The sequence below is a fragment of the Helianthus annuus genome, chromosome 16 (genome assembly GCF_002127325.2).
Source record: "Helianthus annuus cultivar XRQ/B chromosome 16, HanXRQr2.0-SUNRISE, whole genome shotgun sequence".
Classification (NCBI taxonomy): Eukaryota; Viridiplantae; Streptophyta; class Magnoliopsida; order Asterales; family Asteraceae; genus Helianthus; species Helianthus annuus.
Window position 1 is genome coordinate 194,674,241 of NC_035448.2, and position 15,293 is coordinate 194,689,533.

A 15,293-nucleotide genomic window follows, 5' to 3' on the forward strand; every position below is an offset into this window, starting at 1 on the left:
TTCTTTGTCTTGCTCTTATTGTTTGAGGAATATTTCAACAAGACAAATGCACGGGACTTTTTAATGTAAAGAAGAGGGAACAAAGTCGGGAGGATTAGGAGCGGGATGCCACGAGAGAGTGAGGCTGAGGTGAAAGGCGAAATACGGTGGTGGATCGAGGTGCAAATGCCAGACGTGAGAAGAAACAAAGAAGGGAAAAAGAAGCGTTGCTACTTTAATTAAAAAACTAGGTTAAAACCCCGTGTAATACACAGGTTGAATAAATGTAATTTTATATACCAAATAATAAAAAAATATATATCTTTAACAACCTCGTTTATTACACGGGTTGAATAAATGTAATTTTATAGACCAAATAATAAAACAATATACAGAGCCGGCCCTGAAGGAGGGCGGGGAGGACAACCGAACAGGGCCCGTGATTTCGTAGGGCACACAACTTTTAAAAAAAATCCGATATTATATATGTAAAAAAAATTTTTTAATAGGGTATAACCAAAAAAATATTGACATAGGCCCACTTAAAAAAATCATATTGTTTAAACTATTTAGCCCATTAGGTTAATGAGCCAAATACCCAAATATTTTCTAAAAACTAATAAAAAAAAAGAATTTTGGGCAGCCCTAAGGGCACGTTTTTTCGAGCTCGAACAGGGTACATGAATTCTCAGGGCCGGCCCTGACAATATATCTTTAAAAATCTCGTTTATTACATGGGTTGAATAAATGTAATTTTATCTATTAAATAATAAAAAGTTATATCTTTAACAACCCTGTGTATTGTGCGGGTTGAGTAAATTTAATTTTATACATTCAATAATGAAAAAAGTTACATTTTTAAGAACCTCATGTATTGTATGGGTTGAACACATGTAATTTTATATACCAATCAATAAAAAGTTATATCTTGTTATATCTTTATAAACCCTGTGTATTATACAGATTGAATAAATCTAATTTTATATACCACATAATAAAAAAAAGTTATATTTTTAAAAAATCCGGTGTATTACACGAGTTGCATAAATATAATTCTGTATATTAAATAATAAAAATATTAGTAAGTGACAAAACTAACCTAAAACTTAGAGACCGTTTCGGTATTTTACTCTTTATTTATAGAAAACATGCATAACTTATTGCAAATACTTATGTTGAAATTCTATATAGAGTTAATTGCTCGGATGGTCCCTGTGGTTTCAACTTTTTTCACGTTTGGTCCCCACATTTGAAAATAGCAGGTATGCTCCCTATGGTTTGTCATTTTGTTACTCGGATAGTCCCTGAGTAGATGTCAGTTAGTTTGAAAATAGCAGGTATGCTCCCTATGGTTTGTCATTTTGTTACTCGGATAGTCCCCAGAGTAAATGTTGGGGGACTATCCGAGTAACAAAATGACAAACCATAGGGAGCATACATGCTATTTTCAAAATGTAGGGACTAAACGTGAAAAAACATGAAACCACAGGGACCATCCGAGCAATTAACTCTTCTATATATTATTTTGTCAAAATCAACCAACTTTGGGCCATAGATTTTGTCATCAACCAATTTGGGCCCTCAACTTTTGTAATGATATTTTTAGGCCCTCAACTTTAATAATAATATGCTTAGCCTCTCAACTTTTGTCAAGATCAACGAACTTTGGTCCTTCAACTTTGGTAATGATAAATTTGGCCCCTCAACTTTGGGAATTACACACTTAGCCCCTCAACTTTTGTCAACATCAACCAACTTTGGTCCCTTAACTTTGGTAATGACATACTTAACCCCTCAACTTAAATAATAACATATTTAGCCCCTCAACTTTAATAAGGTGTCATTTTTTAATATTATTATTTACTCCTACACTTTATTATAGTTACTATTTAGACCTTTGCTTATTTTTATCTACGTTTCAAATTCGCTGAAAAGCGTGTATAGTAACCAACTAGTTAAGTATATAAATAAAATAATAGCAGAGTATATGAACATAAATTGAGAGAGTAAACAAGTTTAGCTTGTCTAAGATCAACCCTGACTTCTAGAAAAAAATTAAGCTCGAGCTCGTATCGACCTAACTCATTTATTACTTATTAATCAATAAATAATTATTTATACACATATAGTTATAAGTGTGTGTATATATATATGCATGTATATCACGCCCCGCTTGCGGTATGCGCATTAATATATATATGTGTGGCGCTCGGGGGGCAAAATTAAAAGTGCATTAATTTTAACGTTATTTTACTAATTTCGTGAAAATAATGTTAAAAGAGGGGGATGGTTAATCATGCATCATGTGGTGGCGTTGATAGCCGAAAGACAAGGGAGTACATGCACTAATTGGCCTTTGTGTTAATTGCCGAGTGTTATATGCCTTTTGTCCAAGGCTTGATACAAAACTACCATCTAGCCGGGGGTCTCACTGGAAGCAGTCTCTCTATTCCTACGGGGTAGAGGTAAGGCTGTCTATATCTTACCCTCCTCAGAACCTACCTTAGCTTTGCTATTGGTGGGATTTACTGAGTATGATGATGATGATGATATATGCATGTATATGTATATATATTATTTAGCTATTTTTGTCATAGTTATATATAATAATATTTTTATATAGTTTATATATCATATTAAATACAAGTTATTAAAATTTTATAAACAATATGTTTTTTAGGTTCACAAAACTAGTTAAGCTTGTGATATGATGATTGAATTTGGGGTGGTTTATAAAGTAAGCTTCACTTAGGCTCATTTCCTTCTAAATTTTTTAATGATTACCTTAGGTTATGTGGTATGGTGACAATCCTCCCTTGGAAGATGATCCGCCACGTAGGCGCCACATCATAGTCCTACAGAGGATGATCCGCCATGGCAAAACATTGGAAATGGGAGAATGATCCTGTCACACCCCCAAAATCCACCTGCGGATAACACCCGCTTCGAGGGCGTGACTGACCAGGATCCAGCCACCAATTATACTGAGCATTTAATTAATAGTAGAAATATTTAAAATCCGAAGTAATTAACAACATTAGAGTTTAGATTCGGTAATTAGTTAAACAAAACAGCGGAAGCATAAACCAAAATAGTTTTAAAGACAGTTCATTGATCAAAACAGTTATCCCAACACACGGGTTTGACGAACACTACACTTCCCCAAGTAGCAGCTCCTGAATCATTGGTTACCTGCAAAGCATGCAGTAAGGAGTCAACAATAATGCTGAGTGAGTTCACTAGTTGTCCAGTTTTAATTACCAAAAACTTGTTTCACCGGTTAATTTATCCGTTTATACATGCCCTGGGGAGCTACCCCAAAAGTTAGCGACTAAACTGTTTTTCCAATACCGAACACTAGGTAACCGTTGCGTATCCGCAGGATGCCCCGATGTCAATGTTCTATCATCATTGACGGATTTCTGAGTCTATTAGTTCACGCCCGTCCCAAACCAGGGCACGGTGTGAGGCTGGTAAACACCTAAATAGCGCTATCAACTAATAACCCGCTCGCCTAACCCGGCGACTAATCGGTATTTGTAGTAGGGACTTGAGTGATAGAGTTTCGTTTAGTGCCGTTAGTTGCAATCCGTATAAACAGTAATTAACCAAAAGGTTTCCCAATACCCGGGAAGGAAAAGTAAGTTGTGTTCCCAATAACCAGGGAAAGTATGTAAATGGTATCCCCTTTTACCAGGGGATAGGATTGTCCAATAGGTTTCCCAATACCAGGGAAGGAAAAGTAAGTTTTGTTCCCAATAACCAGGGAAAGTATGTAAATGGTATCCCCTTTTACCAGGGGATAGGGTTGTTAGTCTCGTGTCCCAAACCACCGGGACGCATGCTTTTAAGTTGTGAACTCACCTTGGGTTGCTCGGTAGGTTTAGGTTACTTGTCAATCACGTTGGTCACCACGTCCTAACATGGTTACCGGTATAGGTCAGGTTCGGTATACAAGCATTCACGTAAAACTTACACATAACTAACACGTATCAAGCATATAAGTAAACAGTGGGTTAATGGGCCGGCCTAAATAATTAAGCAGTCAACAGCAACACATAGTTCATTTAACAGATAGCCCAAGTTAACACAGAATGGCCCAATAACCAGAATGGACAGCCCACTCGCAACCAGCTGGTCTCGAGTCGCAACCAGGTGGTCTCGGCTTGTCACGCTGTGGTTACGAGTCGTAACCGTGGTCTCGAGTCATCATGTTTTGGTTGCGAGTCGCAACGGTGTGATTTCGAGTCGCAATCTCGTGGTTTCGAGTAGTCATGCTGTGGTTGCGAGTCGCAACTACGTGGTCTCGAGTTGTCTTGCCTTGGTTGCGAGTCGCAACGACGCGGTTGCGAGTCGTAAGCTGTCCCTTTCACGTACACGTGATGATGCAGATGCAACAGTCCGAAATTGTACCATGTATTCAGACCCAGATTAGGAAACAACCAATAAGGTTTCACTAACACTTTTCCTAAACTGACCAGCAATGGAAATAGATCAAACTTTGCCATTTTTACATCTTCAAGTCATATTCAAACAAGTTCATCTTATGTTCATCATTTTCTAGGGTTTTCATGCCAACATAAACACACATTTATGAACCGAAAATCACATATTTCTAGCAAGATCATCATGCAAGAACAAGAAACACACATGTTTGTAGCCGAAATCTCATATTTAACAACATCATTTTGCAAGGACAATGAAGCATAGATTGGTTAGCCATGAATACTCTTAGACTACCATTTTCTAACCATTTTTAAACATGTTACCACATATTGTCAAGCTTTACAAACCAACCTAAGAATCATGCATCTTGTTTCTAACCAAACATTTCTAGTTCATTTATCACACATAATTTCTACACACAAAATAGAACACTAACCGGTTTGAGAAGAAGAAGCCGTAAACAAGGAAAAGAACCGAGAAGATGGAGTGTCCGAGTTAGTGGTCTTGACCGAGTCCTTGTCCGGGATCCTTGCTTGAACCGAAAATTGAAAGGGATTGGGGTGTGTTGTTGAGGGTTTCTAGTTGAGAGAAAAATAGTAGAAGTGTGTTTGTGTGTTGTGTATGAAATGAGGGAAAGTGGGGAAAGATGGGGTATATATACCAAGGGATGTTTCGGGTTGGGCTTGGGGTTTCGGCCCAAACCGGTTACGGCCCAAAGGCCCACTCGCAACCGCCCGGTTGCGAGTCATGGTCTCGACTCACGTACATTTATATATAATACGTACATTCAACACACATTAAGCAAATAAAGATCACGTTTCCATTTAATAATATTTATATACACAAAATATTACAAGGTGTTCGTTCGGAAAAACCTCGAGTGTCACATTATCCCCAAGTTTTAAGAACTTTCGTCCCGAAAGTTGAAGCAGCCACTGCCAAGCTAGCGTGTTTTAACGGGGTGTCACATCATCCCCCCGTTAGTTTGGAATTTCGTCCCGAAATTCGGTTGTAGCTTCAGTGCTGGGGTTTTCGTTTGGGAATAACTGGGGATACTTGGACTTCATCTGGTCCTCCCGCTCCCAGGTAAGCTCTGGGCCGCGACGTGAGTTCCAACGAACTCGAACAAGAGGTATTCTAGTGCTCTTGAGGACCTTAACATCCCGGTCCGTGATTTCGACAGGTTCTTCGACGAATTTCAACTGTTCGTCGATCGTGAGTTCCTTCAGAGGAACTACGTGCGTCTCATCTGACAGACACTTCTTCAGATTCGACACATGGAAAACGTTGTGAACTGCACCGAGTTCTGCTGGTAAGTTCAGTCTGTAGGCCACCCTGCCTATTTTCTCAAGGATTTCGAAAGGTCCAACGTACCGTGGGTTGAGTTTGCCTCGTTTACCAAAACGAACCACACCCTTCCAGGGTGAAACTTTGAGTGATACCCGCTCCCCAACCTGGAGCTCAAGTGGTTTCCTGCCCTTATCGGCGTAGGCCTTCTGCGTTGTCGTATTTGAGCAATCCGCTCAGTAGTGTCTATCACATGTTCTGGACCAGTGATTTGACTATCCCCCACCTCTGCCCAATAAAGAGGTGACCGGCATTTACGTCCGTACAATGCCTCAAACGGAGCAGCTCTAATGCTGGTGTGGTAGCTGTTATTATACGAGAATTCCACGAGTGGCAGATGCCTTTCCCAGCTGTTGCCAAAGTCGTTTACACAAGCGCGAAGCATATCTTCTAATGTTTGAATAGTGCGTTCGGACTGCCCGTCCGTCTGTGGGTGATATAGATATGCTGTGCTCATAACTAAACGTGAGCCAAAAGACTTGTGCATTGCTTGCCACAGTTCCGAAGTAAAACGTGCATCTCGATCAGAGATGATAGAGGTGGGCACCCCGTGCCTCGAAACCACTTCCTTGAGGTATATCTTCGCCAGAGTGGAGAATTCATCTGTTGTCTTCGATTGCCAAGAAGTGTGCGGATTTCGTGAGTCGATCCACGATCACCCAGATAGTGTCGTTTCCGCGCTGTGATCTAGGTAGGCCGGTAACGAAATCCATGGAAATTTGCTCCCATTTCCATTGTGGTATCTCTGGTTGTTAGAGTAGGCCTGAGGGTTTCTGATATTCCGTCTTGACTCGCGCACAAGTCAAACACTTGCTGACGTAAGTTGCTATGTGGGCCTTCATGCTAGGCCACCAATACGTAGTCTTAATATCGTGGTACATCTTATCCGAACCAGGGTGTACTGAGTAGCGAGATTTGTGCGCTTCTTTCATCGCAAGTTCCCGTAAGTCGCCATAGAGTGGGACCCAAATGCGTCCTGTTACATAATAAGCACCGTCTTCCTTCTGTTCTAAGCGTTGCCTTGACCCGCGTAGGGCTTCAGCTCTAACGTTCTCTGGTTTCAGTGCTTCTATCTGAGCAGCTCGTATTTGCGAAGGTAGACTAGAATGGATCGTGAGTTGTAAAGCTCTTACGCGTTTAGGCGTAGTGTCCTTCCGACTGAGGGCGTCTGCCACTACATTGGCCTTGCCCGGGTGATACCTGATAGAGCACTCGTAATCATTCAGCAGTCCGACCCATCGTCGCTGTCGCATATTCAGTTCCTTCTGCTTGAATATGTGTTCTAAACTTCCGCGGTCGGTGTAGACGGCGCACTTGGTTCCGTATAGGTAATGCCGTCATAACTTAAGTGCGAAGATCACTGCTCCCAGTTCCAAATCAAGCGTTGTGTAGTTCCTTTCGTGCGTCCTAAGTTGTCGAGGGGCGTAAGCAATAACCTTCTCGCGTTGCATCCGTGTGTAACTGGGATCCTGATTCGAAGCATCATGGTATACCGCTAGATCACCCGTACCCTAGGGTGAAGATGATGCTCAGTGCATTATAAAGTTGGGATTCGAAAGCTGAAAAGACGTCCTCCTGTTTTGGTCTTTCACGAACACAACACCCTGCTGTGCCAACGAGACTTAAGCTGTGCGACCTTCGAAAATCTTGTGATTAAGCTGCGATAGTATCTAGTGGGACCAAGAAACTCCTGTATCCTCGAAGGGATCTTTGATGTTGATCAGTTCCTAACAAAATGGATCTTAGCGAGATCCATGTGTATTCCCACTTCGTTGTTTGATAAAAAGAAAATGTGTACTTCCCGAATCCTGAAGTCATACTTAGGTAGACTTCGCACGTAGACGCTCCTCCCCTAGAAGCTCTATAATGGAATACAAGTGTTGTTCAAGGTGCCCCTTTCTCCTAGAAGTGATTCAAAACGTACTAGATAAACACAGTTGCAGTGTGATCCATAAAGCAGCTGGTGGGTTGTTCACCCCAAAAGGTCATGGAATAATTCATCCGGTGTCTCCTGGAAATGGCCTTATTGCGTTCACTATGCCGTTTTAGGAACATCCTCCCTCTGGACTTCCATCTGATGTTAGTTCGTTCGCTACTCAATCTTCACATTGGAGCATGACCCATGTAACTGGTCAACAGGTTGTCAATACAGGATCGAGACAAACGGTTATGGGCTGTCACCTTGATGAGTTCTTAATAGTCAGTATACACAAGAAAAGGCCCATCTTCCCTAGGATAAGTGAGGCTCCCCCAAAGCGAAGAACTAGACCCTACAAAACTCCTGTCCAACGGTTCCTGTAGTTGCTTTGATAGGCCTTGCGACCTTCCTGGCGCAAAATGGTAAAAAGTACAAGTAATCAGGGCTGCCTCAGACGTGAGATCAAACTGAGATTCCGCCTAACAAATTTTCGGAAGAAAAACTGAATGTTCCTCGGATAGCACGCCGAGAGAAACAACGAACAACTGGTGGATCCTCGATCCACTTTTCCTTAGCCTTAACATCCGTAGCGGTTGCTAACACAGCGGAGTAATCCCTCTGTAGACGCTTCTGGCCTTCACAGCTGAAATGGCGCTAACTATTGAACTACTCTGACGCTTTAGAACAAATGCCGATTCTCCACACAAAGTTTTCTCCTCACTGGGTATATTCGCGTGATTCCTGGGTAACCAATTCACACTAACTACTGCGTTGTAACCATCGAGTGTGGTAGAAGGAAGGTCGACATCGGACACTCGTCCCACAAGGTCGTGTTTACATCCTGACGAACTCTTGAGATTCTATTTGACTTGCCATCAGTCGATTCCACATCTGGTTCAGTTTCAAGAAGTATCAGGGTCAAGCAGAAGCAAACAACTACCCATACCAGCTACCATGTTGCTACTATGCCTGGCGTCGCCGGCGCCAATCCTAAATGCCCTTCCACGAGCATCATTTCCAATGTTGTTGTTACGGTTGCGAGGATTTCCATTACTATCATCATTCCCTGGTTGTTGACCTTGATGTTGTCGCGACTGTTGTTTCTGATGTCGTTGCTTGGAATGGTGCGCTACGATCCTTCACTGACAAGTCCACCTTGTCACGTTTCCGTGCCGCGTCCCAAGGTGTACTTATTGAGCTGGCCGTTACGCATTTCCGCACCATTGTCAATTGTCATCGCTTATGGCCCGACTGATTCGTAAGAGCTGGCTCCTATGAGCCGCTGACTAGGGTTAAGGGTTCGATTGGAGTCAATTCGCTGATGCTCGTTGTCGGTGACTAGGGTCGTTCAAATGCTGAAGCCAGTAAGGTACTACGTCTACCCTCTTGACTGAGTAATACACGGTATGTTGAGATAGTGTTGCAGAAGTGATCGCACTTCGGGATTTAAGACGTCAACACGTTAAGTTCCAGTAAGCGAAGAAAGGTGAGAAGGATATAGACCAATCGTTGTCGTTTCAACACCCATCCCGGGGATGTTCGTACAGGCACCTAATGTTCTACACAGTTTGCTAGGCGTTCATATGGGTGTTCAGGTACTACTCGATAGCATCGAGGTTCGAAAGGGGTGCAGGGAGAAGTGAAAAGATCGTGTTCGAGTAGGAGGCAATCATTGCTACGGCTCCTATGAACTGTTGTGTCTCTCATCATACAGATAACGAAACGGAACCCCTTTTTCACTTGTTAAGCCTCACTGGGACTCACATCCACCCCACTATATTATTATGTGTGCACCCACAATAATATTGTGATTTGCATGTTCATCTCAGCTCCTCTTAACTCATGTCAAATGGTTCCCCACACTCGAGTAGATTTCAAAGAGTATCAAGTAGTGTAAGTCATGGAGGTTTAGGGAATTACCACCCTATCAATCACATGATACGAGAAAGTGTACATAAATTCATGTTGGTGTGCTAACGTGCAATCACATGCAATATCGTATGTGGGCTTTCACTAGTTAGGCATACTAGTACGTATAGCGAAACAGGAAACATAAAGTAAGCAAACAAGTAAACACTGGTCCGAGCTATGAGGTCAAAAGTGTTGAGCCTTGCACTTGGAGTGTAGTGTCGTCACGAGTCACGGGTTATAGTCTGGTTTTCTCCAAAAAGATTTACCCCTTTTTAAAACCAAGTTCACTATAACCAATGGCTCTGATACCAATCTGTCACACCCCCAAAATCCACCTGCGGATAACACCCGCTTCGAGGGCGTGACTGACCAGGATCCAGCCACCAATTATACTGAGCATTTAATTAATAGTAGAAATATTTAAAATCCGAAGTAATTAACAACATTAGAGTTTAGATTCGGTAATTAGTTAAACAAAACAGCGGAAGCATAAACCAAAATAGTTTTAAAGACAGTTCATTGATCAAAACAGTTATCCCAACACACGGGTTTGACGAACACTACACTTCCCCAAGTAGCAGCTCCTGAATCATTGGTTACCTGCAAAGCATGCAGTAAGGAGTCAACAATAATGCTGAGTGAGTTCACTAGTTGTCCAGTTTTAATTACCAAAAACTTGTTTCACCGGTTAATTTATCCGTTTATACATGCCCTGGGGAGCTACCCCAAAAGTTAGCGACTAAACTGTTTTTCCAATACCGAACACTAGGTAACCGTTGCGTATCCGCAGGATGCCCCGATGTCAATGTTCTATCATCATTGACGGATTTCTGAGTCTATTAGTTCACGCCCGTCCCAAACCAGGGCACGGTGTGAGGCTGGTAAACACCTAAATAGCGCTATCAACTAATAACCCGCTCGCCTAACCCGGCGACTAATCGGTATTTGTAGTAGGGACTTGAGTGATAGAGTTTCGTTTAGTGCCGTTAGTTGCAATCCGTATAAACAGTAATTAACCAAAAGGTTTCCCAATACCCGGGAAGGAAAAGTAAGTTGTGTTCCCAATAACCAGGGAAAGTATGTAAATGGTATCCCCTTTTACCAGGGGATAGGATTGTCCAATAGGTTTCCCAATACCAGGGAAGGAAAAGTAAGTTTTGTTCCCAATAACCAGGGAAAGTATGTAAATGGTATCCCCTTTTACCAGGGGATAGGGTTGTTAGTCTCGTGTCCCAAACCACCGGGACGCATGCTTTTAAGTTGTGAACTCACCTTGGGTTGCTCGGTAGGTTTAGGTTACTTGTCAATCACGTTGGTCACCACGTCCTAACATGGTTACCGGTATAGGTCAGGTTCGGTATACAAGCATTCACGTAAAACTTACACATAACTAACACGTATCAAGCATATAAGTAAACAGTGGGTTAATGGGCCGGCCTAAATAATTAAGCAGTCAACAGCAACACATAGTTCATTTAACAGATAGCCCAAGTTAACACAGAATGGCCCAATAACCAGAATGGACAGCCCACTCGCAACCAGCTGGTCTCGAGTCGCAACCAGGTGGTCTCGGCTTGTCACGCTGTGGTTACGAGTCGTAACCGTGGTCTCGAGTCATCATGTTTTGGTTGCGAGTCGCAACGGTGTGATTTCGAGTCGCAATCTCGTGGTTTCGAGTAGTCATGCTGTGGTTGCGAGTCGCAACTACGTGGTCTCGAGTTGTCTTGCCTTGGTTGCGAGTCGCAACGACGCGGTTGCGAGTCGTAAGCTGTCCCTTTCACGTACACGTGATGATGCAGATGCAACAGTCCGAAATTGTACCATGTATTCAGACCCAGATTAGGAAACAACCAATAAGGTTTCACTAACACTTTTCCTAAACTGACCAGCAATGGAAATAGATCAAACTTTGCCATTTTTACATCTTCAAGTCATATTCAAACAAGTTCATCTTATGTTCATCATTTTCTAGGGTTTTCATGCCAACATAAACACACATTTATGAACCGAAAATCACATATTTCTAGCAAGATCATCATGCAAGAACAAGAAACACACATGTTTGTAGCCGAAATCTCATATTTAACAACATCATTTTGCAAGGACAATGAAGCATAGATTGGTTAGCCATGAATACTCTTAGACTACCATTTTCTAACCATTTTTAAACATGTTACCACATATTGTCAAGCTTTACAAACCAACCTAAGAATCATGCATCTTGTTTCTAACCAAACATTTCTAGTTCATTTATCACACATAATTTCTACACACAAAATAGAACACTAACCGGTTTGAGAAGAAGAAGCCGTAAACAAGGAAAAGAACCGAGAAGATGGAGTGTCCGAGTTAGTGGTCTTGACCGAGTCCTTGTCCGGGATCCTTGCTTGAACCGAAAATTGAAAGGGATTGGGGTGTGTTGTTGAGGGTTTCTAGTTGAGAGAAAAATAGTAGAAGTGTGTTTGTGTGTTGTGTATGAAATGAGGGAAAGTGGGGAAAGATGGGGTATATATACCAAGGGATGTTTCGGGTTGGGCTTGGGGTTTCGGCCCAAACCGGTTACGGCCCAAAGGCCCACTCGCAACCGCCCGGTTGCGAGTCATGGTCTCGACTCACGTACATTTATATATAATACGTACATTCAACACACATTAAGCAAATAAAGATCACGTTTCCATTTAATAATATTTATATACACAAAATATTACAAGGTGTTCGTTCGGAAAAACCTCGAGTGTCACAGATCCTACCCCACTAATTATGGCAATTAAATGATTATTTTTTTATTTTTTGCAAAGGAAACACATTGAAAAGCTGGTGGGTTTTGTCATTTAGTGCACCGTCTTCAACAGCTTGTGGGCGACGGGAAGGACGAGGACCGGGGGGGGGGGCACGGTGTTTGGACCGGCGCTGTTCCGGGACGGAGGGGGACGACCCCCCATACCGTCTAGCGTAAGCTACATATATATTACAGACTTATTTTCAATGTGCATCATCATTTGACCATTCAAAATCTAACGAATGCTCCCCTAGGTATGGATCATGGTACCAATCATCCTCTAGTTCAATCATATATCTCATGCCATTCCCAATACTTCCAAATCATAGTCCTTTGGTTCCATATACTCTTCAGCTGGGATGACATCCTTTTCCTTTCTAGCCTTTGCATCCTCAGCTTTCAACACTTGTATGAGACTGTCATAGTCATCATACCATTCTTTATACGCAGAAGTCACTTCGGAAAAGTTATCATCTTCGACAGGTTCATTTCCAACATCTTAACCTTGATTACGGTGACAAGCAGGCTACCATAATACATAAAAACATAAAAATCATTACAACACTCAAATACAACATAATCAGGATCATCACCACAGATTTAATAACAACAAACAACTACCATTACATATTCGTTCATTACCAATATTCAATGTCAACATTACTTACAGTCACATAATTCAGCCTCCACGACTTTCTAACATTCTAAACCAATTATATAATTTAGGTTCAATAACTCTACTTAAACACACAATAAACAAAGAAAACCCAATTGAAACTGAATCAATCACGGTTTTTCACTTGTTAACTGTTGGTGTATGCAAGAGAGCAAGAGCTTCACCCGCCTGCAACTCCGTCGAGAGCCTCAGCTTCCTGTAATCTTCATACGTAGTAGGAACATACCAACGAGGATGATCATCGTCCACCAGCTCTAGACGAGGCTCCACCGTCTCTCTTGGGCCCAAAAGGAATGATGCAATCGACACTCGTATCTTAGCTTCTTTGCATTGCACCTTGTGCTTCACATTGCATAACCTTCCATTACTCCACACCTTGAAGCATGATCACACACCATTATCACAAAACCGATAAATAAATTTGAAATAAAAAAGAAAAAACTAAAATGGTTGTTTGAACTTTGAAGAGTGATGAGGATACGTCCTTGGTCGGACCGAATCATCGTCAAACATAGAACCGGATCATAATACACCAATGTCGGATCGCACCCTACACCATGAACGTAACGGACAAACGCACTGGTACGCCATAACTAACCGGGCCCCACGGGCATAACCGCCATGACAGTGACTGGTCCGGCCATAACTAACTTGCCACGTCAGCATACCCAAAGACTATAAATACCATACTTAGACTTCCAAAACAGATAACTGCCACTTTCTCTCTCTAAACTCCCCTCTCTCTCTCTCCCTGACCTACTTTCTCCTCACAAATACTTATTCTCACGCCCAAGTTTGGTCACAGAGAGGCCCCCCTCCCTGTGACGAGGCTAACGGTGTGTTTGTTTCCTTGTGATCTTGCAGGTTCATTGCTTGGTCATCTGAAGCTATAACTCTAACCAGGTCGGACCGACTGGTTTTTGAGTCTTCAAAGAGAGACCGTTGCCATGTCACCGAGGTTAACAAGAAGGGTGTCGGGCCATGGTTCGACGGGGATGAACTGGCCGGACGTGTCCATGACTTCTAGACCGCCAACGCCTTCATCGTATTGGAGGATGGTGAGGAAACCAGAGTCGGTGTGTATTTGGACACCAGGGGATCCAAAGGGGTGAAATTGTATTTGTAGGCATGGCCAATTCCCTATTCCAATACTTTGGCTTTTTACCCCTAGACTTTCAGCTAGTTTCTTTCCAATCCTCATAAAAAGCTCGTGTGCTGCTTCAGCGTATCTCATAATGGTCTGTCTCTCTGTTATAAAATTAATTAGAAAATGATAAAAAAAAATATATGATTACTACACATCTGAATATGTGGTAGTATATCTACTTTGTCTAAATCTTTGATATTATTCCATTCGCAAATAACAGCACACACACACACACATCAAATCTGTATGCGGAAAAGCTAGGTTGTTTAAATAGCTCACAGCTCGATGATATTCGATTGAAACTAGCTCGGTACAGAAATAAACAGGCCGAGCGGATCTCACTCTTTTAAATTTTCGGTTGAGCTCATACAGCAAAACTTATCCACGTCAGCAGAGAACAAAAATAAATCTGAGAGAGAGAGAGAGAGAGATACCTTTGATGAGGCGATGATGCATCCAACAGAGAACAAAACTTATCCACGTCAGCAGAAGTACACCCCAAGCCAAGGGCCTCATACAGCGGATTTATAGAGGTGGGGGCCATATATATACCCGCTACCGGCAATAACATCTGCTTAATCTCGAGGGGTAGATCGAACCACAGCCTTCATATCGGACATCAGAGTCGCCGGAAGGATGTTGTGGAAGTTGTAAAAAGTGAAAGTATTGGAATAGAGAATTGGCCATGCCTATTAATTAAGAATCAACAAATACCATTTCACCCCTGAAAGTGTTGGATCTCCTGCCTGCCTGGTGTCCAAATACACACTAGCTTCCTCACCATCCTCCAAGATGATGAAGGTCTAGAAGTCATGGACAAGTGTAGAGAGTTATATATAATAAAGAATTAAAGATGATGGGGGACAAGGAGTGTACAGATGATGGTGGTCTGAAAGTGTTTTGTACATTAATGGGTGGCGGAGCGGCGCCGGGGCACGACGGCCCACACCATCTAGCCTTAAAAAGTATAAAAGTATATGGTGGTTGGATATCCAATATTAAGGATATATGAATCCTTTTTTGAAATCCATATTATCATCAAATCAAACTCGTATTTTCACCATCATTTATATTCTTTGATTCACATACC

At 42.0% G+C, this 15,293-nt stretch overlaps 1 protein-coding gene across 1 annotated transcript; it reads right to left on the reverse strand.

Moving 5' to 3' along the window:
- Positions 1–12,950: 12,950 nt before the first annotated feature.
- On the reverse strand, positions 12,951–15,257 carry LOC110915116 (2-oxoglutarate-dependent dioxygenase DAO). Its single transcript, XM_022159752.2, has 3 exons — positions 14,638–15,257; positions 13,997–14,304; positions 12,951–13,431 (listed from the first exon to the last, which is right to left on the reverse strand). Exons 1-3 carry the CDS (start codon positions 14,717–14,719, stop codon positions 13,177–13,179), a joined length of 645 nt encoding a protein of 214 aa, XP_022015444.1. The 5' UTR covers positions 14,720–15,257; the 3' UTR covers positions 12,951–13,176.
- Between the last annotated feature and the right edge of the window lie 36 nt (positions 15,258–15,293).